General features: G+C 39.5%; 1 protein-coding gene and 1 long non-coding RNA gene across 2 annotated transcripts in view; one reads left to right on the top strand and one right to left on the bottom strand.

Moving 5' to 3' along the window:
• Window positions 1-1,201: 1,201 nt before the first annotated feature.
• cep55l (centrosomal protein 55 like) overlaps window positions 1,202-25,699 on the bottom strand; it is a 35,263-nt gene continuing 10,765 nt past the window's right edge. The window contains exons 2-8 of the mRNA XM_078223533.1: window positions 22,691-22,960; window positions 18,283-18,336; window positions 16,430-16,553; window positions 14,389-14,702; window positions 10,621-10,692; window positions 5,645-5,770; window positions 1,202-3,781 (exon numbers count right to left, since the gene is read on the bottom strand). Coding sequence (XP_078079659.1) covers window positions 3,593-3,781; window positions 5,645-5,770; window positions 10,621-10,692; window positions 14,389-14,702; window positions 16,430-16,553; window positions 18,283-18,336; window positions 22,691-22,960 — 1,149 coding nt within the window. The 3' untranslated portion in view covers window positions 1,202-3,592. The remainder of the gene's footprint in view (window positions 3,782-5,644; window positions 5,771-10,620; window positions 10,693-14,388; window positions 14,703-16,429; window positions 16,554-18,282; window positions 18,337-22,690; window positions 22,961-25,699) is intronic.
• Window positions 24,965-25,699, top strand: part of LOC144500504 (uncharacterized) — a 42,935-nt gene continuing 42,200 nt past the window's right edge. The window contains exon 1 of the long non-coding RNA XR_013498983.1: window positions 24,965-25,087. This is a non-coding gene — a long non-coding RNA (uncharacterized LOC144500504). The remainder of the gene's footprint in view (window positions 25,088-25,699) is intronic.

Below are 25,699 nucleotides of genomic sequence, written 5' to 3'. Positions count from 1 at the left end.
CATGAAGTAATAGGTATGCAGAAAACTAAAGTCCAGCAAAAGAGACTAAAGAACTGACGAGAAGTTTCCAAGAAGCCCGAGGTTAACAGTGCTAGAACAGAGAACTGTTCAATAAAGATAGGCAGCATTGAGAAGACAGAGTTAGAGACAGATGCAGTAACCAGATTTATAATGGGAACGTGGATTCCAGAGGTAAATCAAAAGTTTGATGCCATTTTTAATATAGTCTGGGAATCGATAGTTAAAGCAATCGCGAAGACAGACATCTTGAAAGAAAAGACGCAAAACCTGCAACCAAATCCATGGTGGGGAGAAAACGTTGGAAAGCAAGTTTTGCAAAAAAGTGAAAAATGAAACAATGGAAGAAATTGAAATAAAGATAAAGTTAAATAAAAATAAAATAAATGGAAATGGGTGTCGGTAAAGGAGAGTTCATGCTCTGAAGTTGTTGAACTCAATGTTCAGTCTGGAAGGCTGGATCAGGTGCTGTTCCTCCAGTTTGCGTTGGACTTCACTGGAACATTACAACAGGACAAGGATGGACATGACAGCAAAATGGTGTTGAAATGGAAAGCGACAGGAAGATCTGGGTCATGCTCGTGAATGGAATGAAGGTGTTCTGCAAAGCGGTCCCCAATCTGTGTTTGGTCTCTCTGATGTAGAGGAGACTGCATTGGGTGCAGCAAATGCAATAGGCAGATTAAAGGAGGTGCACGTGAAACACTACTTCTCCTGAAATGACTGTTTAGGCCCTTGGATGGAGAGAAGCACGGAGGTAAAGGGGCAGGTGTTGCACCTTCTGGCGATTACATGGGAAGGTGCCATGGGCAGGGGGTGATGTGTCGGGTGTGATAGAGGAGTGGACGAGCATATCGCGGAGGGAATGCTCCCTGCGGAATTCTGACAGGGGCCCCTCACTCCTGTAAAAACCTCTCTCGTTCACTAATGCCACTTAGGGAAGGAAATCTGCCTGGTCTAGCCTAAGTGTGACTCCAGGCCCACAGAAATGTGGCTGACTCTTAACTGTCACTCAGGTCATAGGCAATTAGGGGCGGGCAGCATATGCTAGCAATTGACAGCAATGCCCACATTCCACGAAAGGATAAAGAAGAAAATCATGTCCTTTAGACCGCCTGGAAATGAACAAAATATTTAAGATCTACACTGACATGAGGAAATAAAATTAGGCAAGGGCAAGATTGCTTAGTAAATCATCTGACATTTATTAAAAGTTGCATACAAATGGACCAGCAATGTTTGGTTTTTACAAATAAAAGGAGTCCCATAAGCAAAAAGACAGAAATTGTCTGGGATTTCCATCACTCCAAGTACATGGTTATAAAAATAGACAATTGGCTAAAAAATGGGAAATAAAACTTTATATAACCTGTTCTGATTTCATCTAAAATAACTTAAGCGTTGTAAACATATTGAATTTCTGGGATGTTACTGGTTTGTGTGTTCAAATGTCAGCATTCAACCTTTAACCATGAATTCAAACCAATATACCAACACCACCTTCACATTCAGCTGCTCTTGAGGGGGAGGTTTGGAAGAGGAATCTAAAATTTGATTGGGGGGATGGAATGAAGTGTGCAGAATAATTTATTAGAAATAATTCTTCACATATGCAATGCCTTCCCACTTTATCAAAGAGTTGCTTGGCTTAGCTGTGTTTTCAGTGAGGTTCCAGATACCACAGGTTTCCCTATTACACTGTGCAAGGAAGGAATTGGAAAACATTTTCAGACACTGGTTCAAGAATATTACAGGATTAGGAACGGATTGGTATCCTATCCTATGAGCTACAATGGATGGTGAAGAAAATCCTTAAAAAGACGCACCTTCCAAAATGTTTATAAAATGCTAAACTTTCAAAGAGAATGGAAGGAAACTATTGTAGTTCGTGCTCTGCCCTGCACTATATTGCATGAGATACAGGCTAAATTTTAAGCCATTCTATATACTGCCTATTTCAGGCTTAATGTACAGTGCAAACAAAGTAGAACAAATTCAAATTCCAATGTATCCATAGAATGGGTGGAGTGTGTCACTGAATAGAAAGAGGTGGGTGAAAATGAATTTGGAACCTGCACCATTACCTTTCCAGAATTGGTCAAGCGAGCCCTTTTCCCAAAAGGTTGTATGCTTTAATCTTAAACCAAACAAAGCATTTGAACACCTTAAAATCCAAAAGATCAAGTCTTAAAAATTAAAATACTTCCAAAAGTAGCATTTATCCAGTAGGTTTCATCGCAATATTTTGCTTTAACTTGGAAAAAAAAAGCTGCAGTAAGTCTTCCATCAGTGCTACCTGTAATAAAACCTTATATTTGAAACTGAGCTGCACCTTGTAATTTTCTTCGTTCTGGGCTAATATTAATTGGATTCCAACCAATTTATTCTTGTTGCTCTGAAGACTTTTTGTGCATCTATGCTAAACTTGGTACTTTTATAAGGTGATTATCTATTGCAAATAGATGGGTAATTAAAGTGTAAAGTATTTTTTTAAACTGTAAAAAGCATTGGTGACCAAGACCAGCCATACTAATACTGTACACCAGGCCTCTGAACGAGCTACCATGCAATCTAGACAGGTTATGCAGGTCCTCAGATAGCTTTGCATGCATCAGAAACTTTAACATGGCGAATCATGATGACACGGAACACATCAATGATTTTTGAGGTATATCAACACACAATTGTCTAAATTACAACAGGTTTGTGGAGGAACAGGAAGTACTCTACTGCAGCTTCAGGTCACAATAAACTATTATAAAAAGCAAAATATATTCCATCAAAACATTATATTCCGAAATATGAAAATAAGTACAACTGACTAGATTTTAGATGCATAGCAAATTTACCAAATATAAGAAATATTAACTCTTTCAAGTGCAAATAAAATAGCAAAATGCTGGGGGTGGGGGGGAGTGTTGAAAAAGAGAAGGAAAACCTGAATGTCTCTACTCTGTTCAAGAATATATTAAAGGAGCTAAGCCCTGTAGTGCGTGTCATTCGGCGAAGCCTTATTCCGGACCTAATACATTTGCAGCCCCAAAGTTACTTTACCCTACCACCCTGCTTTAATTATACAACTGAGTGAATACATTTCAAGGCTACAATGATTGGCAGGGCAGAAACCTTAATCAACACCATCACTTTGCTACCTGGCATAGCCTAAAACAAAATGTCATAAATGGGCTGTGTTAATGGAGTTTAGATAGGGCCATTGAATTCCAAAGTCTTAAATGTTCTGACTTTATTTTAAAGATAGGAATTATTTTTTTAAGCATGATATACTTCAGATAGTTGCCATGTGATTAATACAATGAGCATCGAGACAAATCCTGTAAAGGTTTTGAGGTAGTCAATGCTGCCTCAAGAAACAGTGACAATTAAGTTAACCCTTCCTAAATATACTTAAACTGGGAAAATCAGTTGAGTCCGAGTGATCAGACCTGCTCAGCCTTCTGAATTATATTCTTATTCGATCAAATTCATTTACCGTCCCAAAGTGTGTTTTTCAATGCCAAAGCTTTTAGATTACAAATGCATGAGCAGGACAAGTGAGGAAAAAATGACGTAGAATTTAGTAATTGCAATAGTCAACATGCTCCAACAGATCACGGTGCTGGCTCGTGGGATACTGAGCTTTGCATTTAGGACATTCCAAGAAGCTCTCATCAAGATGATTACTGGATTTTGGCAAAGGCGATCTGTCTTCGTCATCACCATTTCTGAACAACACTGGTTCTGAGAGGCGGATGTTTTGCACTTGCTGAAACAAGAATATGTAGATTTTTAAAATCAATTATTCAAACTTATGCAAAAAGTATTCTAGCAGAAGCCAAGTATTCAGCAAGTTTACAGCAAGTCTCACATTGAAAGGATACCCAATTGGGATTAAATTAATTGAAAAAAGTCAGAAACCACAATTCCACAGTCTTAGGGAATGTATAGGAAGATGGTAGTGTAGAGGTAAAGTCTCAGGACTAATAATCCTGAAGTCCATGCCCAGGCCAATGCTCTGGGGACATGGGTTCAAATCCCACCAAAGCACCTGGTCGAATTTAAACTGAATAAATTAAGAAAACAAACTCTAGAATTGAAAACTAGTCTCAGTAATGGTGACTATGAAACTGCCATCAATTGTCATAAAAACCCATCTGATTCATTAATCTCCTTCAGGGAAAGAAACATGCTGTCTTTACCTGGTCTGGCCTATATTGGGCTCCAAGCTCTCAACAACTGCCCTGTGAAATGACCTACCAAGTTTGCAGTGCAAGGGTTTGGGTAACAAATGCTGGCGATTCCCAAATCACATGAAGGAAAACATTTTTACAAATAATACACCCCATTTAGACCCAGGACACCAAGACTGCAGTGATTTTGAGAGAAAAATTTCCAAGCTAAATTTTGTTCAGTGCACTCTACAAAGCAGCTTCAAATTTAGAACATATTTTTCAGTGGGCCCACCAACTCAGCAGGAAACAATAGGAGCAAATGCTGCTAAGAAACATAATAGAAAACCATATATTTCAACAGATCAAACAGCTGAAGAGGAAGGCGAAGCAGAAGATTCAAATTCCAAGCAGTCTTAATTAATAAATGATTTATTCCTGGTATTTTTCAAAGCTGGATAGAAATTTAGCTAACTTTCCCAAGTGAAGCTATCAAAAACCTGAAGCGGTTGCCATATGAAAACCACAAACTGCGCTGGACCCAAATTAAAAAGGGTAAAATAAAAGAATTGTGGTGATTGCATTAACCTGGTGCAGATTATCAAGTTGATGGTAGCATAGTGACTAACATGTGCAGGTTGGGGAAAAGACATGTTTTTGAATCAAAAGAAAACCCCACACAAAGCCCATTTAGCTGTTAAATAAATCTGATCTATCACTTGGTGGGTGCCGAATAATGTTGGCTATGAGGCTCCAACAGGTCCCTAAAATCCTCTCAAAGGGCTCGGGATTCAAGACAACATTTACTGCAAACACATCATGTCCTCTATACATTAGAACAAAGAACAAAGAAAACTACAGCACAGGAACAGGCCCTTCGGCCCTCCAAGCCTGTGCCAATCATGATGCCCTAACTAGACTAAGAAAAACTTCTCCCCTTACTAGATCCGTATCCCTCTATTCCCTCCCTATTTATGTATCCATCCAGATGCCTCTTAAATGTTGCTAATGTGCTTGCTTCCACCACCATATTATAAAATATATAGACCAAAAATGTACATCAGCTGCGCCATTAGTTATCCAAAAAGAGCTGTCAGAATTAACAGATGGCAGCATATTAATATTTCACCACCCTCACCGTTACTCTGCAAATCCTTGTTAAAGTAGCACCAAAAAATTTGGTGGATGAATAATATTCACAAAAATGATTAAGCACAACATTAACACCACAATTTGATTCCACAATAATTCACATGCAGCACATGGACATATCAGGATGTGGAACACAAAGTAGATGAACTGCAGTTTTTGATTATCTCAATTCTTTATGTTCCTAGGTAACACGTGGGGAATGTCTCCTGACATTCCTCTCAGTCTACTGGATGTGCAACCAATATACGAAAATCAACTACATAACCTTTCCAATGAAACTTATTCCAATAAATTATCTTGATCCTTACCGTATTCTCCAGTCTTGTGATCTGCTCTCGTGCCTTATGCAGCTCTTTCAAGACTTTTTGCAACTGATATTGCAGTTTTTGACGATCATGTTTCTCGCTCTCAAAGTCTAAAGTAAGATTCTGCATCTATAAAAGATTCAAAGTGTGGTTGTATAAACGTAAATTAGTAACTTCACATTGAAGTTATTTTACAATATAGCAGTTTACAGGTGGTTTCTTCTGTTACGGCTTGCCAAAAAGCAGTATTAAAGTTATCCAAGTATGAAGAGAAAAGCTATTTTTAAAAGCTTAAAATATGCACAGCATATTTTAAGCTTTTAAAGTTTGGTTTATAATTTGGCTGGTCAAGAGAAGACTGCTAGTGACGGGAAATATAATACTACTCCCCATATTAGTCACTGCTATGACCTGTGTGACTGATAGCTTTGTAGCTACACACCCAGAGGTCAGTAAAATTCATTCATGGAAGAGAGAGGAATGATACTAGCTTCTGTGAATATTGTCTCATATTAAATATTAAAGTCAACTGTCGCGAGTAAACCTGGAGAGAGACCTACCCATATTACTTCAGGTGACAATTCAAATCCCTCATGCTGGAATAGATCGATCAATGAATTTATCAACAAGGTTAGGTCATTTACAAAGCATGCAACTCCAGCTAGGTAATGACAAGTAACACTAGTTTTGAGCCAGTTTACAAAAGGGTTAAATAGGCAAACTGGTCAACGGAATTCCTTTAAACTAATTCCCTTCTAAATGATTCCGAACAATGGTCTTGGATTGACATCAGCCTTCTGAGCCATTTTGGCAAAGTTTATGTCAGGTGTACCCAACCTCTTAGTACAGAATCACACCCTACCTCCACATCTGCTGTGACCAAGGTGAAGTCACGCCCAATAGATGTCAAAATGTGAAATGCCTTTGAGAAGTTACTTAACTAACAAGTAGAAAGATCATAAACAGAGGCATACAAATGGTCACTTGTAATGGATAACAAATGGTGTCCAGATTGTGCTGTTGTTTAATGATTGATTTTTTTTTCTAACGCTTGGATGTGTTGAGTGATCATTGAACAATCTGTATTATTGGCCCTGATGGCTTCTGAAGAAGGGTGTGCGCATCTAAACCATAAACAGCTACGGTGTTGCCAGCATCTTCTGTTTGTTTCAGATTTTCAGTCTCTACAATATTTTAACTTTCAAACAGGATTAGCTTGACTGGTTTCTTTTTGATGTACTTCATGTAGAACTAAATAATAGCAGCCAATTTCCCAGCTTGCAGCTGCACAAGCTATTTTGAATGGGCCATGTCTCATAGAATAACTCATATTCCAGCTTAATTGATGCAGTACTAAAAGTATTAATAGAACCACAGAAATTTTCTGGCACAATGGTCTGCATTGACTAGAAACAAAAATAAATGAGTTGCCCATTCTTCCAGCACCTTGGAGGTTACAGGTACAGGTCCAGGTGCCTTTTCAAGGAGTTGAGGGTTTCTGCCTCCACCACCAAACCAGGCAGTGAATTTCAGATACCCACCACCCTCTGCGTGTTTTTTCTCATGTCCCCTCTAATCCTTCAACCAATCAGCTCAAGTCCATGCCCTCTGGTAACTGACCTCTCCAGGGGATGCAATCGCTTTCTTCTAAACCCAACTGGATCAGTTTCACACTCTTTCCCGTCCTCCACATTGAGTTAGAAAAATCAGATTTCTATTTCACTAGGTTTCAAGTATTCAAGTGATGTTAGAGGATACCAATCCTACAAAGATCTTGCACCTCGTTTTGCATAAGCCACTTTGACACATCTTGCTTGTTTAACACGTTAACACCACTTCATTTTGGCCAAGTTGACAAAACAGCAAAAACTTATTGAAAACAAGAATTATATGTTTAAACAATTCCTTCTCTTAAAACTCGGAGTTGTTGCTACCGTTGGATCAAGAGGGTTGGGAAAATGTGCTGTAGCTATTTCAATTGTTGGTATGCATTATTATGCATCAGAGAAATTCATTCTCAGCACAGACTTGGCCATTATAGGGCAGAGAGTTAAAACATTGATATTGATTTATGCAAATAGCCATTTGAGTGCCATATTGCTAGCAAAGGATAGCAGCAAAGCAAGAAATAGCAATACAGAGCTCTGTATTGCTGAGGGAATCACTTGCGTGTGTTGAGACGCTATCTAATCCCTACTGGAGGTGAATTGAAAAAAAAAATTGACTTTCACACACAGTTCTCCTATCGTTGCTATACTTAGGCATGTCATCTAATAAAAGATTAGCCCTGGAATAACTGTGAAGATTTGGGAATATGATTTTTTGGGGGGAATATCTAGAGGATACAAGAGCATAGCACAAGGCAACAGTAACAAGAGCATGCAGTTATTTGACTGCTGGTTGCTGCAACAAGGAAACACTCCACTGAGCAACCAAGAACTCAACAAGTGGTGGTCAAAGTGTTGGAGCTGCACTTAATTAATTGCAGGCAATTAATTTAAACCTATGCTTCTGGTTATTGTCTTCGCTGCTCCGTAATGCAAAATAAATCTAACCGTTCAATTCAGAACCTTCAGTTTTATACATCTCAATTAAATCTCCCCTAAGCCCCCCCACCCCCCATTCTAAAGAAAACAACCTAAGCCCATCCAATCCTTTTTAGACCTAAAATTCTCCCTTCTTGGCAACATGCGCACTGCTCTAACCTTTCCAATGAAATAACATCTTTACTGTAAAGCAGTGACCAGTACTAGATGCACTGTTCTAGCTATGGTCTAGATCATAATTTATACAGTTCTGACATAGCTTCCCAGCCTGTATTCTCGGTCTTGGCTAATAATGGAAAGTATACCATACATCTTCTCAACTACATTTTCTACCTGTCCTGCTACCTTCAGGGAACTGGGGACATGTGAAGGTCCCTCCTGTTCCTCTACCCTTCTGGTTGATCATTTATTGAATATTTCTTGGCCTTAGTTGCTCTTCACAAATACATTACCACACACTTCTCCAGGTTGAACTTCATTTACCATGTTTCTGCCCACCTAAACAGTCCATTGATGCCTACCTGCAGTCTTAAGATTTCTTCCTCACTAGCAACCCTATGGCCAATTTGTCTCATCTGCAAATTTCTTAATTGTCCTCACTGCCATTACCCTAGGCTTCCTGCCCGAGAGATAACTTTGGATCCAACTTGTGACTTTCCCTTGGATTCCATGGACTCTTCTGACCAGTCTGTCATGTGGGACCTCATCAAAAGCCTTGCTGAAATCCAGAGTACAAATATACTACCAGTCATTCAACTCCCTATTTCCTCCTCAAAATAATTCAACCTTAAGCAGACATGAATTTCCTCCATCAAATCCTTTCTGTCTGACCTTAATTAATCAGTGCTTCTGTAAATTATAATTTATATCCCTCCTCAATTTCTTTTTCCAAACAGCTTCTCCACCAGAGGTTGGGCTGATTGGTCCGAAATTGGTCAGTCTACCCCTCCTCCCTTTTTAACCAATTGTTAAATGTTACAAAAGCAAAACTCTCAAACTCTTACAGCATCTATGAAAAACAGAGCTAACAGTTCAAGCTGATGATCTTTCATTGGAAGACAGATAATGCTAACAGTCCTCTAGCCTGTTGGCAGAGACAACTGCAAAATGGCCTGAGCCTCACTATGTCCACCTTTGCTTCTCTGAGCTGCATGAGATAAATTCTACCCAGAATTTCAGAAGGACCTGGTAATTTAACTCCTTTCAAAAGATGCGAAATCCCTCAATATTTCTTCTCTCAATATGTTCATCTATCCAATATTTCACAAACTATAATGTCCCCTGCTTTTGTAAAGAAAAATAAACAACATATTGAGAACCGTGGCCACATCTGTGATATAAATCACATTAATTGGGTGTTTAATCACGTTCAGGTGGTAGACATTAACTGGGGATTCAATTGTGTTCCATATATAGGAATAAGCAGACTATTAGTTAGCATTGGAGGCGCTACTTGTGTGTAGCTCTGCAAATAAAAGCTTAAAAGTGTAAAGATTAGACTTTAGTTCTATCCTTCAATGCTTTAATTACCTTTCTACCTCCACACAGGATCTTATTTTAGCCTCTAATAGGTTCATACTTTTTCCTTAGTTACTGTCTTGTTCTTTATGCATTTGTAAAACATCTAGTTTGTTTTGAGTTTATTTGCCAATATATTTTCATGACCTCAATTACTTTCCTGATCTCATTTTTAAATTCACACTTCCACTTTCTATAATCCTCTAGATTTTTTACAGCATTGAGTTCTGAGTGTTTACTGAAGCTTCTCTTTTTTTAAACCTTATCCTGTGTGCTATTTGACATCCTGAAAAGTCTTGATTTGGGAGGCCCCTTCCTTTTGGGAACATGTGTGTCTGGGACCCCTTCTCACTTCTTCTTCAATGCCTCCCATTGCTGTGACACTGATTTACTTTCAAACAGCTGTCTCCAGTCCACTTTTCCCAAATCACATCTAATTCAAGTAAAATTGGACTTCCCCCAATTTAAATATTTGTTTATTGTCTTTGTCCTTTCCCATAAGTCTGACCCAACCAGCATTTCACTCTTCAGTCTTCACTCCTCAGCTATAGAGGCCAACCTCGTTTAGACCTCCTTTAAGGTTACAGCTGAGCAACTTGAATTTATGTCTAAGTTTATTTTTTAATTGACTTTGAGATAATACTTCAACATTTTTAACATACATTATACAAGTCAACATCAGTTTCCATTTGTCTACTAACCTTAATCACTCCAGAATTTACAATACGGGAGAAATTTGGTGTCAAGTTACAAGTTCAAAAAATGGAAGAAAGTAGAACTAGTAAAGTGAAATTACAGAATACTCAATGCTCAATAGAAACATTTGATATGTATTTCAGTATTTTAGATTTCAGACATCGAATCAAATGTCAGTATATTTGTGCCATTTAAGAATAACACTGTTCATTGGCATACCTGCTGTTCCATCATTCTATTTCTTGTCTGTTCTTCTTGCTGGTTTATAGACGATTTTTGAAGGCGCTGGATCTATCGAAACAATATTTTAAAAATGTAACTTGTGATTTTTAAACAAATATTTTAGGTTGAATTGGTCTTGAAACACATATCAGTACTGGGTTCAAGTAAAACCATCCAAGATGATACCTTAGATCTGCAGACTGCCTCCACAATAACATTTTAAAATTGCTTTTTAAAGCATTTAGCTGAAGTTCTATTAAGTAGCCAACAAAAAAAGAAAAGCTCAAACTGTAGTCTGATGAAGATATTCCTATGACTCTATATTTTATAAACCTTGAAGACATTAATAGTTCTAATATTAGGGTCATTCACTGCAAATAAATGCAAGCTTCGAAAAGATACGTTTTGAGCTTTTCAAATTAAAAGATTAAATGCAAAAGATTTCAAGATACCAGAAATTGATAGTGGTATCAACTACAGGTGCTGCCTACTAACTAAATACATGGTGCATTGAATTCCTGTGTTAATGGATTCCTAGATTTATGCACTATAGCTCTAAATCCATTTCACGGTCATTCTGTACCACCTCGTTTAATTGGTTTTCTATCCGATGCATAGTTCCCTCCCCAAACCCTCCCTCCCCACTACATTTCAATGATGTTCTTGCTCAGGAATACAAGGTTTTTCTTAAAAAGGACTGCATATCCATACGTAGCACATCAATTTGCAATGTGGAAGCATTTCTTCTCAGAAGGTTATTGGCCCTCAGAACAGGCCACTAATGGATGATTGCCAATTTTCTACTGGCAAGCGTGTATCTCAACAATAATCACTAATTGTTTTTGAAACATGTTCCTAAGCTAACAGTAAATTAGCATAATGACCTTAACTTTATTTTTAGATTTGTGCTACATTTAAACTGTGTCCCATTATACTGTAGTAGAAGCCCATCTCATACAGCAAATCAATTGACTGCTAAATTGCATCTTTAATGTAGAACAATTACTTTTTGATAGCAATTTACAGAAGAGGAGTGATCTTACTAGTCCTCCACAATAGGTGCAGATGTACATTTTAACATTATTCAGTTATTCTTACTTTCAGAAGATTCTCATTTCACAAACATGCCCCATGATAAGATCTTAGCTCCAAATACGATGATGAATTCAAACAACAAAACTATGAAGAAAGGACATCAGGGGACATTTTTCATCCAGAAGTTAATCAAGCTATGGAATAAGTTACCAGGTTGAAGTAAGTGCTAAAAATATTTTCAACAGGGTGCATTTGTGCAGACATGGGATATGGAAACATGGTGAGAGGACGTGTGGTTAGAATTTATGAAAAAGAAACTGGCTGTCAAAGCCGAGTGTCCATTACTCAAAGATCTTAGGGCAGTGGTTCCCAACCTGTGGATCACGAGCCCTGGTGGGGTCACAGAGATAACATTTGGGGTTGCAAGCTCCCTCTCCTCTAAGGCACCAAGGTTAACTATGGAGAAGGGACTAGCCAGTCCAGAGGCACTGGCAGGACAGTCCTGTACCCAATGAATTGATGCTGCCAAACAAGGGACAGTGAGCTCAAAGTGCTATTTAACTTTAGAAAACATGTTTGGCAGCGAGTGCTGAGCAGATTCAAGGATGTTTGTGCACTAACTCGGTGCGGTCAGAGATCAGCAACTGTAACAGAATGACTGACGTGTCTGGAGTGTGATAAAAACCTGGAGGTCATATTGCTGAGCTGGGAAGGCGAGTGGCTGCTTCAAACTTGGGTGTGTTTGTGCTCCTGTCTGCCTGATGCACTGTTATTACTGCTTCACAGACACTGGTAACTGGACCAAAGGTGGGGTGGGGAGAGACGGACTGCCTATAGGTCAGCATTGGGGCGGGGAGTGTCTTCTTTTATCAGGGCACATGGAAAGCTTGTCTGAAACTCCAGTGGACAGTAACGGTCGCATAATATGTCTTATGCCTGTTCAGAAGTGCGCCACTTTCCCCTGGTTGGGAGGAGCAGAGCTCCACATTCAGGTAATTTCCTTAGCTTCTAAATTAAATAGATTTTATTTTAAAGCTGCATCATCTATAGCAGAATCCACATCGAAACAAACCACCAGGCAAAGTGTGGACGGGCATCTTGCTCTGGAATGGGGTGGAGGCCAGATAGAGTAGCACCAACTGCTACAGGAGAAAGGAACAGGAGAGCGAGGTAGGTCCTTCCCTACCACCACCCCTTGGGTGCAATTCTCTCGCTCTTCTGCCGCCAGACCCTCCAATGCACTGTGTCAACCAGAGTACTCAACATCTTCAGTGGAAAGGAGCCCACATATACTGCTACACAAAAAATCTTTAATCAGCACTTGAATGCTAAACCTGTGGGTATCAGTTTATTGCCTTAAAGCAAGTTCAGATTATGGCAATCGGCAATTAATGCCAAAAACTGTATTCAATCAGGAAACTACAAATCTGGTGTCATTTGAAATCTTCAGTACAAAATTTAAACTCAATTTAATCTGTCAGTAATGTGTGGTCATACATTTCTATGAACTATTTTAAAAAGAGATTATTTTTATTAGATGTATTTTATGATCTATAATATGCAAACTTTTAATTATATACTGAATGCTACCCATGCTGATGTATTATTTTTTTTCTGGGGTCATATTAATTTTGAAGTCTTAAAATAGGGTCATATTGAAAATAGTTTGGAGTACTTTGGCAAATGGGTGAAGATAGGCATGAAATAGGTGCAGTGTTAACAAGACGCAACTGTTTGAAATTCCCAATTTAACATAACCTTGGCACTAATAGCCATAATCTGAACTTGCTTTCAGGCAATAAACAGATACCCACAGGTTTAGCATTCAAGTGCTGATTAGAGATTTTTTGTGTAGCAGTATATGTGGGCTCTTTTCCACTGAAGATGTTGAGTACTCTGGTTGACATTGTGCATTGGAGGGTCTGGCGGCAGAACAGAGAGAGAAGTAATTGCACCTAATGTATGGTTGGAAAGGACCTACCTCGCCCTCCTGTTCTTTTCTCCTATAGCAGTTGGAGCTACTCTACCTGGCCTCCACCCCCTTTCTTACTCAGAGCTTCAGGGAGGTGATGGCCTAGTGGTATTATCACTAGACTCTTAATTCAGAAACTTAGTTAATGTTCTGGGGACCCAGGTTCGAATCCCACCACGGCAGATGGTGAAATTTGAATTCAATAAAAAATATCTGGCATTAAGAGTCTACTGATGACCATGAAATCATTGTCAATTGTCAGAAAAACCCATCTGGTTCACTAGTGTCCTTTAGGGAAGGAAATCTGCCGTCCTTACCTGGTCTGGCCTACATGTGACTCCAGAGCCACAGCAATGTGGTTGACTCTCAACTGCCCTCTTAAGTGGCTTAGCAAGCCACTCGGCTCAGGACAACTAGGGATGGACAATAATTGCTGGCCAGCCAGTCTCACCCATGTCCCACGAATGAATTTTTTTTTTTAAATGCCCGCACGCGCTTTGCCTAGAGGCTCTTCTCAATGTCTCCAGCAAGATGCAACAGCAGAGCATTAACTCTTCCAGTGAAAGCCTCATCTGGAATGTTGTTCAATGGTTAGGGTGCATTACTCCAGAGAATGCAATTGTCAACCTGGGCTATGAGCTGTGTGTGGACAGAGTAACTCCATGCAATGCACTCTCACCTCAAAGTTTTAATAGCATAACTATAGCACAAAATGTCAGGTCTAGCCACCATTTTAAAAAAATCAACTGAATTTTTACCTGGTACAAGTCAGCTGATCTTTTTTTCTGCTCTTCATACTGGACTGTTAAGCTTTCTAACTCAGTTTGAAGTTTCTGTATTTTTCCAGCAGAACACTTCTTTTCTTCATCAGCCTTCCATTTGCTGCAACCTTGTTCTGCCTGCAGTTTGACATGTAGGGCATTGACTTCCGAGCTTTTCTCTTGATTCTGCTTTTTCAGATCAGCAACTTCCAATTTAAGTTGTTCTGCAAGATCACGCTGTGCTTCAGAATCCTTTTTGGCGGATAAAAGAAGTCGGTCATAGTATTTCTGTTTCTCTTCCAGCAGTTGACCTGGAATGAACATTGAAACATGTAATTGAAGTCTGAGGTACATGAAAAATAAACTTTAAAAGAAAGGTTATCATTGTTACAGGTACAAAAACAATTATAGCCACTGTCCTATATCACATGTATCTCTGGACCAAAACGTGAAGGAATATGCTGTAATACAGTGTGAAAAATACATACTTAAAGTTTATTTATTAGTCACAAGTAAGGCTTACATTAACACTGCAATGAAGTTACTGCAGTGAAATTAGTCCAGCTGGTGATTACATGTATAAAGCAAGACAAATTGATCCAAAACTTTCAGACTCGAAGTAAACAGTTCAAAATATTAGGGATATACTGCGAACAAATCAATTACTTGGTACTTCATTACTTGTTACACCACCACCTGGAAGTACCCTTTCAAGTCACTCACCATCCTGACATGGAAATACATTGCCATCCTTCACTGCTTCTGAGTCAAGGTCCTTGGACCCCCCCCACCAACAGCACTGAGTGTACCTGCATCACATGGACTGCAACGTTTCAAGAAGACAGCTCATCGCCACCTTCCTAAGGTCAATTACGGATGGGCAATAAATGCAGCCTAGACAGCAATGCCCACATTTCATAAAATGAATTTGAAGTACTAAACTCAAATATGGCTGAAAAGACACATGTTGAAGCTTTTAATCTTGCACTCATCAGGACATATGCACGAATACACAATTTCAAGGAGCCACAATTTATAGTCCAAGAGAGTGCTGATTGGTTGGCAAGTCAACTCTGATTGCTTTCTCCATGACAATGCCTCAGCCAATGGGGAACCATAGACTATAGCATCCCATTGCAAGCCCTCAGCCAGAGTTGACTTGTCAACCAATCAGCACCCTTTTCTCGTAGTGTAAATTGTGATAGTTTGAAATTGGGCATTTTTATCTTGATGAGTGCAAGATGAAAAGCTTAAGCAATATGTCTCTCATTTCAGCAATATACAAATCAATTAATTCATGACACAGAACACACTCAAAAATTCTTAATGAAACAATAATGTGTGATTGACTAAACATTAGAAAATTAACTTTAGGATTAGTGCCTGGACCTTAAGAGAACAGAAGATTCTTGAGACTACTAGAAGCAAGATGTAGAAAAAGGATGTTACTGTACATGCCGGTGGAGGGCACCGGTTGCATGGTTACTAAGTACATATAAAGAGGCACTTGCTGACTCAGCAGTAGAGGGTGCCAGGAAATATTTACCTGTAATGTTTCACTGTTGGTAAATCTATCCCAAGTAAAGATAGGATCTGGTTTCTTCCTTCATTAGCTGGCTATCCAGGTGGATAACTACAACAAACAGGGCATTTCAATTTTTTTGGACAATGGATTTAATATTAACCCAAGGATAAGTGATACTTCACAGGGAATAAGGCTGCAATTTAGATTCCTGAAAATCATAGTTGCGAACGTTTATTGATTTGAACTGAGTATCCCAAATCTATTGGGATATTGTCTCATTATTCAAGGAAAGTTATGCATTATTTAGTATTTACAAGGATGCAAAATTTATTTTTCCATTTGAAGAGAAAAGTGCCATATTAAAAAAAAGGACATAATTTTTAGGGCCTGAAGATAAGTTTGCCTTGCCTCACAGGTTAAGGAAAAGACCCCATCTTGCATGCACATGACAAAGATGCATTGAAGATTACTTTGTAACTTTGTTTGTATTAGACGAATGACACAGCTCCATACTTTCTGCTTTGGAGTCATGCCGATCATTTTGTTGCTCCAGCTCGAATATCCGGGCCAGCATCCCCCTGACGTAGGCTTCCCGCTGCTGGTCATAGACCAGCCACTGCTGGTTTTTCTCGAGTGCCTAGAAAACCGAAAGCAGTTGTTAATTGTGGCATACATTTTCACAAACATACGTGTTACAAAAAGCATGCGCACATGAAGGTCTTTGGGTTTAAATAAAAAGAAAACTGAAATTTAAAAAAGTGAAACCCTGAGGTCAGCATTTGAATTAAATAAAAGCAAACTGAAAACAGGCCCTTCTCGCTTTGTCAGCGGCTGACTGGTCAATTGTACACTGTCAAGAGTTTTCTGCATTTGTCCCTTCAGGTCTCAGCCAGCCTCACACCATATCTATTTGTTATGTGAACTGGTTGCAGCAACAGTTTTCAATATTTATTATGATGTAGTCAAACAAGCCCGCAGGGACAAGATGCTACTCCATACCAAGAATGCTTCGATTCTCTTAGTTACAAATTCCCGTCAGACAAGTGGAAGTGAAGCCTTGGAGCAGAGAACTGAAGAACAGATCCATTTAAGCCATTTCAAACAAAGCGCACTTCAGCTGTCAGCTGGAACATATAGATGGGAACTGGATGAATAACTGATGTCACAGGAAGAGAGAGAGAGAGAGAGCTAACCAAAGAGGGAACAGGTCACACACCTGCCTTGGGTCAGGGAAAAACAGCTTAGCAAAGTGGTGAAAAAATATAAACCATGATGGGAAGGATTAATATTTTGTAACCAATTAGTAATTTAACCAAACATTTGATGGTATCTTGCGAAGAGACCCTAGAAAATCAAATACATTTACATGGAGAGCTTTTCTTAATCTAGCATTTTCCCACATTTACCACACCATACTTAAAAAGCAGTACCATTCAACACTACAAATAATTGGATAATTCCAGATACTTGTGATATCCTTTTGTGACATCTAGTGGAGATTTGAAGTGTTGTTGTAACATTAACTCAGTAAATATCTTTATCTTTTACACTCATCCAGCCACAAAGAAGCATGCGTTAATGCAGTCCCTACCAATTATAGTAGGAGTTATGGTGATATGGCAGGGAGCTGTGGCAATTCTGTTAATGCAACTAAAAATTTGTTATTTTCCAAAGTGGGGGGGGGGGGGGGTGTGTGTGTGTGTGTGTGTGGGGGGAGAATTGTGAGAACACATTTTTGACAACTGGAAGCAAGCGCACTACTTTCCAGTTCACTGACACATGCAATTAAACTGTCTTCATCTTCATGCTGGCAATGCATGTTAGTGGTCCTCAGACATGTTTAATCAGATTTTCTCAGTACATTGAGGCATGGTTTCAGAATATTTTGGACCCCCAATAACTTCTACGAGGAGGCACGCACTGAAACTAATGCAATTTTTTTTAAGAACTTGATTGTGTGTCTCGAGGAATTGTCAGTAATTTTATGAAATTTGCCAAATGATTTCCTCTTCCCCTCCAGATTTTGCTCCCCAATCAATTGCCAGCAACCCTCAATACAGCTGTTTCTGCCAGTAATAATTGGAGTATTAGAGACACTACTGGCAACTTTGAAACCAACATCAATGCAAACGGATGACTGTTTTTTGGGTGGTATATGGGAATGTCCGTTTGAAATGGGAACAGTTTTAAACTGGTGGAGATTGTACTTGATGCCTTGTTTTCATATCCAGTAACTTGTATTTTTCACTACTTGGATGTTTTACCCAATTCGCCACTCATCTAATTTTTTAACTTTCAGAGGCATATAAACAACAGCTGAGTTAGTATTTCATATCGTTTTGTATCAATATAACCAAAGTACTTACGTCCTTGAGTTGAGCCTGAAGTGTTCCCACTTCATGTGATGATCCACTTTGGCTCTACAAGAATTGAAAAGAAAACTATATTGAGCCCAAAAGCTATAGCAGAAGCAGGAATATGACAACGTGGAATCTATCAGCACCTCTAGAAATTACCAACGAAACGTCACCTTGTTTCTTCTCTATTAAGTGAATCGTTTAGGTATAATTTCAGGTAACTAATTTCAATGAAGGAGATGAGACAAAACACATTAGAAACAATCAAAAACTAGGAGTTAGAAATTGCTGGAGCAGTGCTTCTCGAGATGTATATTTTAAGCATTCTCCCTACACCATTCAACTCAAAATAGTTTTGCCCTGTAAGATGCAAAACTGTAACAGAACAGTGGGTGATTTTTGAGTGGACATTTCAGGTACAGACTGGGGACATTCCAATGGTATGGGGACTAAACACAGGAAGAAGTCTTACAACACCAGGTTAAAGTCCAACAGGTTTATTTGATAGCACAAGCTTTCATAGAAATCATAGAAACCCTACAGTACAGAAAGAGGCCATGCGGCCCATCGAGTCTGCACCGACCACAATCCCACCCAGGCCCTACCCCGATATCCCTACATATTTACCCACTAATCCTTCTAACCTACACATCTCAGGACACTAAGGGCAATTTTTAGCATGGCCAATCAACCTAACCCGCACATCTTTGGACTGTGGGAGGGAACCGGAGCACCCGGAGGAAACCCACGCAGACACGAGGAGAATGTACAAACTCCACACAGACAGTGACCCAAGCCGGGAATCGAACCCAGGTCCCTGGAGCTGTGAAGCAGCAGTGCTAACCACTGTGCTACCGTGCCGCCCGGAGTGTTGCTCCTTCTTCAGGTGAGTTATCGCTTAAAGGAGCGATACTCTGGAAGCTTATGCTACCAAATAAGCCTGTTGGACTTTAACCTGATGTTGAGAGACTTCTTACTGTGCTTACCCCAATCCAACACTGGCATCTCCACATCATGGGGACTAAAGTCAGGCCTCCTTGGATGACAAGAGGTGTAGTGAATATGAAGAAGCAAACGAGGGCGTATAATGCAGGACAAGTGAATTCGTCAAGCAAGAATCAGGCCAAATACAATACCTGAGACACAAAATGAAGAGGAGAATAAGACTGGCAAAGAGAATATGAGTACAGAATGGCAGTTAACAGAAAACGTCAACCAAAAAACAACTTTCTACTGGCATGCAAATCGTAAATGAATATAAGAGGCAGTGTGGCAACTATCAGGGACAAAGAGGGTGAAAAACGCTTAGAGTCACAACATAAGGATAGAATACTTAATAAACACTGATACAAAGCAATTAAGGAAGAAGATGCTGACAAAACTGTGATGGAAGTGGAGATGGCAGAGATAATGGATGGGGTAAAAATTGATAGACAGGATATACTGGCAAGACTGGCTATACTATAAGTCACTTGGTCCAGATGGTTGGTGTTCCAGATTGTTGATGTTGGATGGGTAGGGGAGGGGCAGGCTGGTGGAAAAATGGCTTTCCATAATATTCCAAGTTCCAGCACAGAGGAGATTCCAATGGATTGGAAAGTGGCAAATGTGACACCCTTGCCCAAGAAACAGTGTAATGACATTCCTCGCAACCACAGTCTGGTCAGTTTATCAGTGGTGGGTAAGGTTTTGGAATTCATAATCACAGGAGAAAAACAGATACCTGGAAAGATTCAAGTTAATTAAGGAGAACCAGCAGAGATTGTCAGACACAGGACATGTTTGTTTAAGTTAGTCTTTTGAAGTAATACAGAGATGATTGATGATGGTAATGCAATACATGTTGTTTACTCATAAAATTCATAAAGTATCACAAAAAAGACTGGCTAACAAAATGGAGGCTTGCGGAATAGGAAGTTTCGTGTCAGCTTGGATAAAAATTTGGCTTAAGGACAGAAAAGAGCAAGTTGTGATAAATGGTTATTATTCCAGACTGGTGAATGATGCATTTGATCTGATTTGTTACATATATTAGATTTTATTACACAATGAAAAGTATTGTTTCTTGTGCGCTATACAAAGCATACCGTACATAGAGAAGGATAGGAAAGAGTGCAGAATGTAATTAAAGCATTGTTACAGAGTTTAAAAGAGTTAGAGTTTTATTAGCATTGAACAAGAGCAAAAGATAGAATTTGAGGGTATGCTGGGCACAGCTTGCAAGAAGTCGCCTCGCTCCGGTGCCATCTTGGATGAATTTCTTGTGGGGATGTGGTAGATAATGAGGATAATGCCCAACCAACTACAGCAAGATATATACATAGGCCAACAGAATGGGCAGGCAAGCAGCAGATGGAATTTAATACAAAGAGACGTGAGATGATACATTTTGGCAGAAGGGACAGAGAGAGGCAATGGCACACAGATTGAAAGTGTGTGCAAGCGTAGGAAAAACCCAGAACTTCTCCTGTGTACCTTTGAAGGTAACAAAACATATTAAATCATGGGTTTCTGAAGGAGAACTATTGAGTACAAAAGGAATTATGCTGAACCTTTATTAAAGTCTGACTAGGCTAAAACTAGATACTGCATCCAGTTCTGGTCACCACAATTTAGGAAAGGTTTGAGGATTCTTCAGTGTGTGGAGGAGTTTGACCAGATAGTTCCAAGGATGTGGGATTTTAGCTACAAGGTTAGGTTGGAGAAGCTGTGTTTGTTCTTCAAACAAAGAAGATTTGATAGGGGTGTACAACATTAGCACAGGTTTAGATAAGCTAAAGAAAAGCTGTTCCCATCACCTGATGGTACAAGGAAACTAAAGGATTTAAGACTCTGGGAAGAGATGCAAGATGAATAGCATGAAGAACATTTGTTTTTAATGCAATGAGTGGTAATAACCTGGAACTTGCTTTGCCATCTACGGGGGTGGTGGTGGTGGTAGTGAAAGCAATTAATGATTTCAGAAAGAAATTAGATGGGCACTTAAGGGAAATAAGGGCTAAGTTTCTATTACTTCATCAGTTGGCAAACATTTTAAGTTTGTTGCTGAAAAACTGTTGTGTTTTACAATAGCTTGGCAATTTTCATTGTAATAGACCACAAATTGGCAGAATTTATTGAATTTGATTTCACATGCCAAGATCTGGCCTGTTAAAATAATGAAAAGAACCCAATATAACAATCTAGCAATGGGCCCACAAATCTGGCATTGGGGAATTTCAGCTCGGTCGGTGTGTTGTAATCCCAGTACCATAACCACAGCAATGCTGCAAGGCAGAGAAATAAAATTATGGGGAAACACAATTCATGTCCCTGCAAGATTGAATTTAAGTTGCTAGATTCAAAGGCCCAAATGCTTACCATCACAGATCCCATAACAGCAACAGGCAACTCAAATTACATAATTATGGTCATGCTTACCCAAGCACACAATCAACACGTGAGAGTCTCAAGTATGGTGTGCAGTAATCTGATAATGGACTATTTTGCATACATCACCAAGTATTGCTCCTTTACCATATTAAGTTTATGAACAGGAATATTGTATTCAGAAATCTTGGGCATTTTGCCCCAACACATACTTTCGTTGCACTAAAACATTACGATACATGCCATTATTCTTGTTCATTATCCAATACATAACTAAATATCACTGATAGATTGACTTCAGGAAGCGTAATGGAGAACATGCCCCTGTCTACATCAATGGGAACAAAGTAGAAATGGTCGAGAGCTTCAAGTTTTTAGGTGTCCAGATCACCAACAACCTGTCCTGGTCCCTCCATGCCGACACTATAGTTAAGAAAGCCCACCAATACCTCTACTTTCTCAGAAGACTAAGAAAATTTGGCATGTGCTCTACGACTTTCACCAACCTTTACAGATGCACCATAGAAAGCATTCATTCTGGTTGTATCACAGCTTGGTATGGCTCCTGCTCTGCCCAAGACTGCAAGAAACTACTTGAATGAAACCCAGTCCATCGTGCAAACCAGCCTCCCATCCATTGACACTGTCTATACTTTGTGCTGCCTCGGAAAAGCAACCAGCATAATTAAGGACCCCATGCACCCGGATAGACTCTTTCACCTTCTTCCGTCAGGAAAAAGATACAAAAGTGTGAGGACACGTACCAGCAGACTTTTGACTGGACCTACCTCGCATTAGGTTGATCTTTCTCTTCACCCTAGCTATGACTGTAACACTACATTCTGCACTGTCTCCTTTCCTTCTCAATGAACGGTATGCTTTGTCTGTATAGTGCGCAAGAAACAATACTTTTCACTGTATACTAATACATGAGACAATAAATCAAATCAAAAAGATGGTGCTTTAAAACAGAATAGGAAGATTAAATATGAACATTATGCAAAACTGAACAGTAGAACATTTTGGATGTTTTAGTAAACCGTACTACCTGGGTTGGAACGTTGCTTTCAAGTTCTTTGCATTTTAAAGTGATTGCAGACAGTTTATTTTTCAGATTTTCAGTTTCCTCGCTCAGGGACTTGAAAAGTTGTTCTTTTTTCCTGAGATCATTATTTTTATCTGCAAGTTGACATCGTAGGGCATTCACCTCGTTCCCTCCAGATTTTGATGGCTGATCTTTCATTGTCTGTATCTGCCTATCTTTCCGTTCAAGTTCTTGGATTTGTTTCTGCTTTATTGTTTCAAGTGTAAGAATTTTCTGTACACAAAAAAAAAGTTGGTAAAGGTATTGCCTTGAAAATTATCTCTTTAGCACAGAACAAAACTAGATTGAGAGCAAAATATTCCTACTTTCAATGCAACACACCCACAAATGGAGAAATATTCTTTGAAATGGTCAGAATTATCCACCGAGAAAGAAATTGGAATTGCAATTGGATGCCATTGTAGAAATTTGGGACATTTTTATATTATATTCTCCTGCCAGGAGAATTCACCTGCACTTTATATAGTATCAGGCGATATTTTATGTCCACTTTGCTATATTCTAGAAAGCCAGTTGATAAAGTTGAACACACACTTCAATAAGCACTTATTTAGAGTTGCAAATTACAAGTATGCATCTCCAAACTCAAAGTTTCAGTCTGGGCTTATTTATTGGGCCACAAGTAAATCCCCAGTTTTTTTATTCACTCATGGGATGTGGGCATCGTTGGCTGTGCCAGCATTTATTGCCCATCTTTAATTGCCCTCCAGAAGGTGGTGGTGAGCTGCCTTCTTAAAAAGCTGCAGTCCCTGCGGTGTTGGAGAGGGAGTCCAGGTTTCTGAACTGACTTGCTTGTCCATTTTAGTGGGGCATTTAAGAGTCAACCACATTGCTGTGGGTCTGGAGTCGCATGTGGCCAGGCCAGGTACAGATGGCAGACTTCCCAGATGACAGTGGTTTTTTGGTCATCATTAGACTTTTAATTGAATTCAAATTTCACCATCTGTCATGGTGGGATTCAAACCCGCCTACCCAGATCATTACCCCGGGTTTTTTCTAGATTACTGGTTCAGTGGTAATATCACTATGCCACTGCCTCCCCCATTAATGCCCAGAACCTTCATATTACAATTAACAGAGAGAACAGGACAGACCGGATCTCAACTCCATTGACGCCGTCTACATTTCCGCTGCCTCGGGAAAGCAGCCAACATAATCAAGGACCCCATACATCCCAGGCATACACTCTTCCACCTTCTTCAGTCAGGAAAATGATACAAAAGTCTGAGATTGCGTACCAACCAACACAAGAACAGCTTATCCCTGTCATCAGACTTTTGAATGGACGTACCTCATATTAAATTGATCTTTCTCTGCAGCCTAGCTATGGCTGCACCCTCTCTTTTCCTTCTCTGTGAACGGTATGCTTTGACTGTATAGCGCACAAGAAATAATACTTTTCACTGTAAACCAATACATGTGACAATAATAAATCAAATCAAGGTTTCCTCGGAATGACAATCGCCAAAACAGTGAAGCCCTCCCTTCGTACTGCACTTGTGTGTCAGCCTGTATTTCTGTGCTCAAGTCTATGGAGTGGATCTTTAAAGTTTATTTATTAGTGTCACAAGTAGGCTTACATTAACACTGGAATGAAGTTACTGTGAAAATTCCCTAGTCACCACACTCTGGCGCCTGTTCGGGTACACTGAAGGAGAATTTAGCCGGGCCAATGCACCTAACCAGCACGTCTTTCAGACTGTGGGAGGAAACCAAAGCACCCAGAGGAAATCCATGCAGATACAGGGTGAACGTACAGACTCTGCACAGACAGTAACCCAAGGCGTGAATTGAACTCAGGTTTTTGGCACTGTGAGGCAGCAGTGCTAACCACTGTGTCACCATGCCGCCCATGAACCTTTATGACATCAGTGTACCTTCAAGATTTTTTTAAAAATCATGTTCTCTGCAGTTTTTGGCTCACATTGTTGCCAGGCTGTCTGTAGGAGTCATTTTATTGCTCCTTCAGTGGTTAAATGGGGTTTGTTTATTTTTACTCTGGGTTGTTTTATGGCCCTGTTGTGGCTTTGTTAGAAGGAAAACTGGTTGGCAGGTCAGGTGATAGGAGCTCTTTTGTTTTCAGTTTTGAGCTGCTGTTTAGTGTTAGCTTAGAAGGGAATTGACATCAGTCTGAAAGCTGTGTCTCTCTCTCTGGGTTTTGGAAGTTCAGCTGGTTAGCTGAAAGCAAGACTTCTTGCCTTCCTGCAGTAGAAAATCTGCTGTTGGTGACTTGACCAGAGTCTCTACCTGGTATTCTGGAAAGCTGTTCTGACTTCAAATTGTTCTGAGTGTATCAAGAGAACTGCAGCATTCATCCAAGGGACTCAGTTCCAGTATCGCGTGAGCATTAGTCTTTGCTGCGTTAAACCTGTGGAAGGGTTTTGCTTATGGAATTGGTTTGATTGGAACATCTTAGATATATTTGTTAAGGGTTATACATTATTATGGTTTGTAATTGATATCAGTTATTGCTAACATTCTTACTATACATGTTAACTATATTCTTAAAGAAACGTTGTTTGATAAAAGCTCCTTAGTGGATTATTAGAATCAGACCTGAGGTGAAACATACCATGCTTACCCTAGCCAAATTCAAGGCGCAAACCTTATGATCCAGACGAGCTCCATAAAACACTTTGGAGTTTCTGACCTGAACCATACAGGATTAAAATCTATACTTCTTGATTGATTTGGGACTATTGAGTTCAAAGACAGGGGGTGGTGAACATATTTGTGGGTTTTTTTCAGGTTTAAATACGGAGTGCTTTGTGGAATAATGGGCTGTTTGAGAGGTTAAGAAGTTCCTGGGATGGAAGAAGTCACGCAAGATGGTTTACAGAAGGTGACTAAAACAATGCTTTTGGAATTGGCAAAAACATCGCAGGAGACATTACCTGATGCCATAAGGAATGGGGAGATAATTGTGGTGATAGCTCAGCATTTAAAATTGCC

Source organism: Mustelus asterias, chromosome 11 (genome assembly GCF_964213995.1).
Source record: "Mustelus asterias chromosome 11, sMusAst1.hap1.1, whole genome shotgun sequence".
NCBI classification, from domain to species: Eukaryota; Metazoa; Chordata; class Chondrichthyes; order Carcharhiniformes; family Triakidae; genus Mustelus; species Mustelus asterias.
This window is presented reverse-complemented; position numbering and strand designations above follow the sequence as displayed.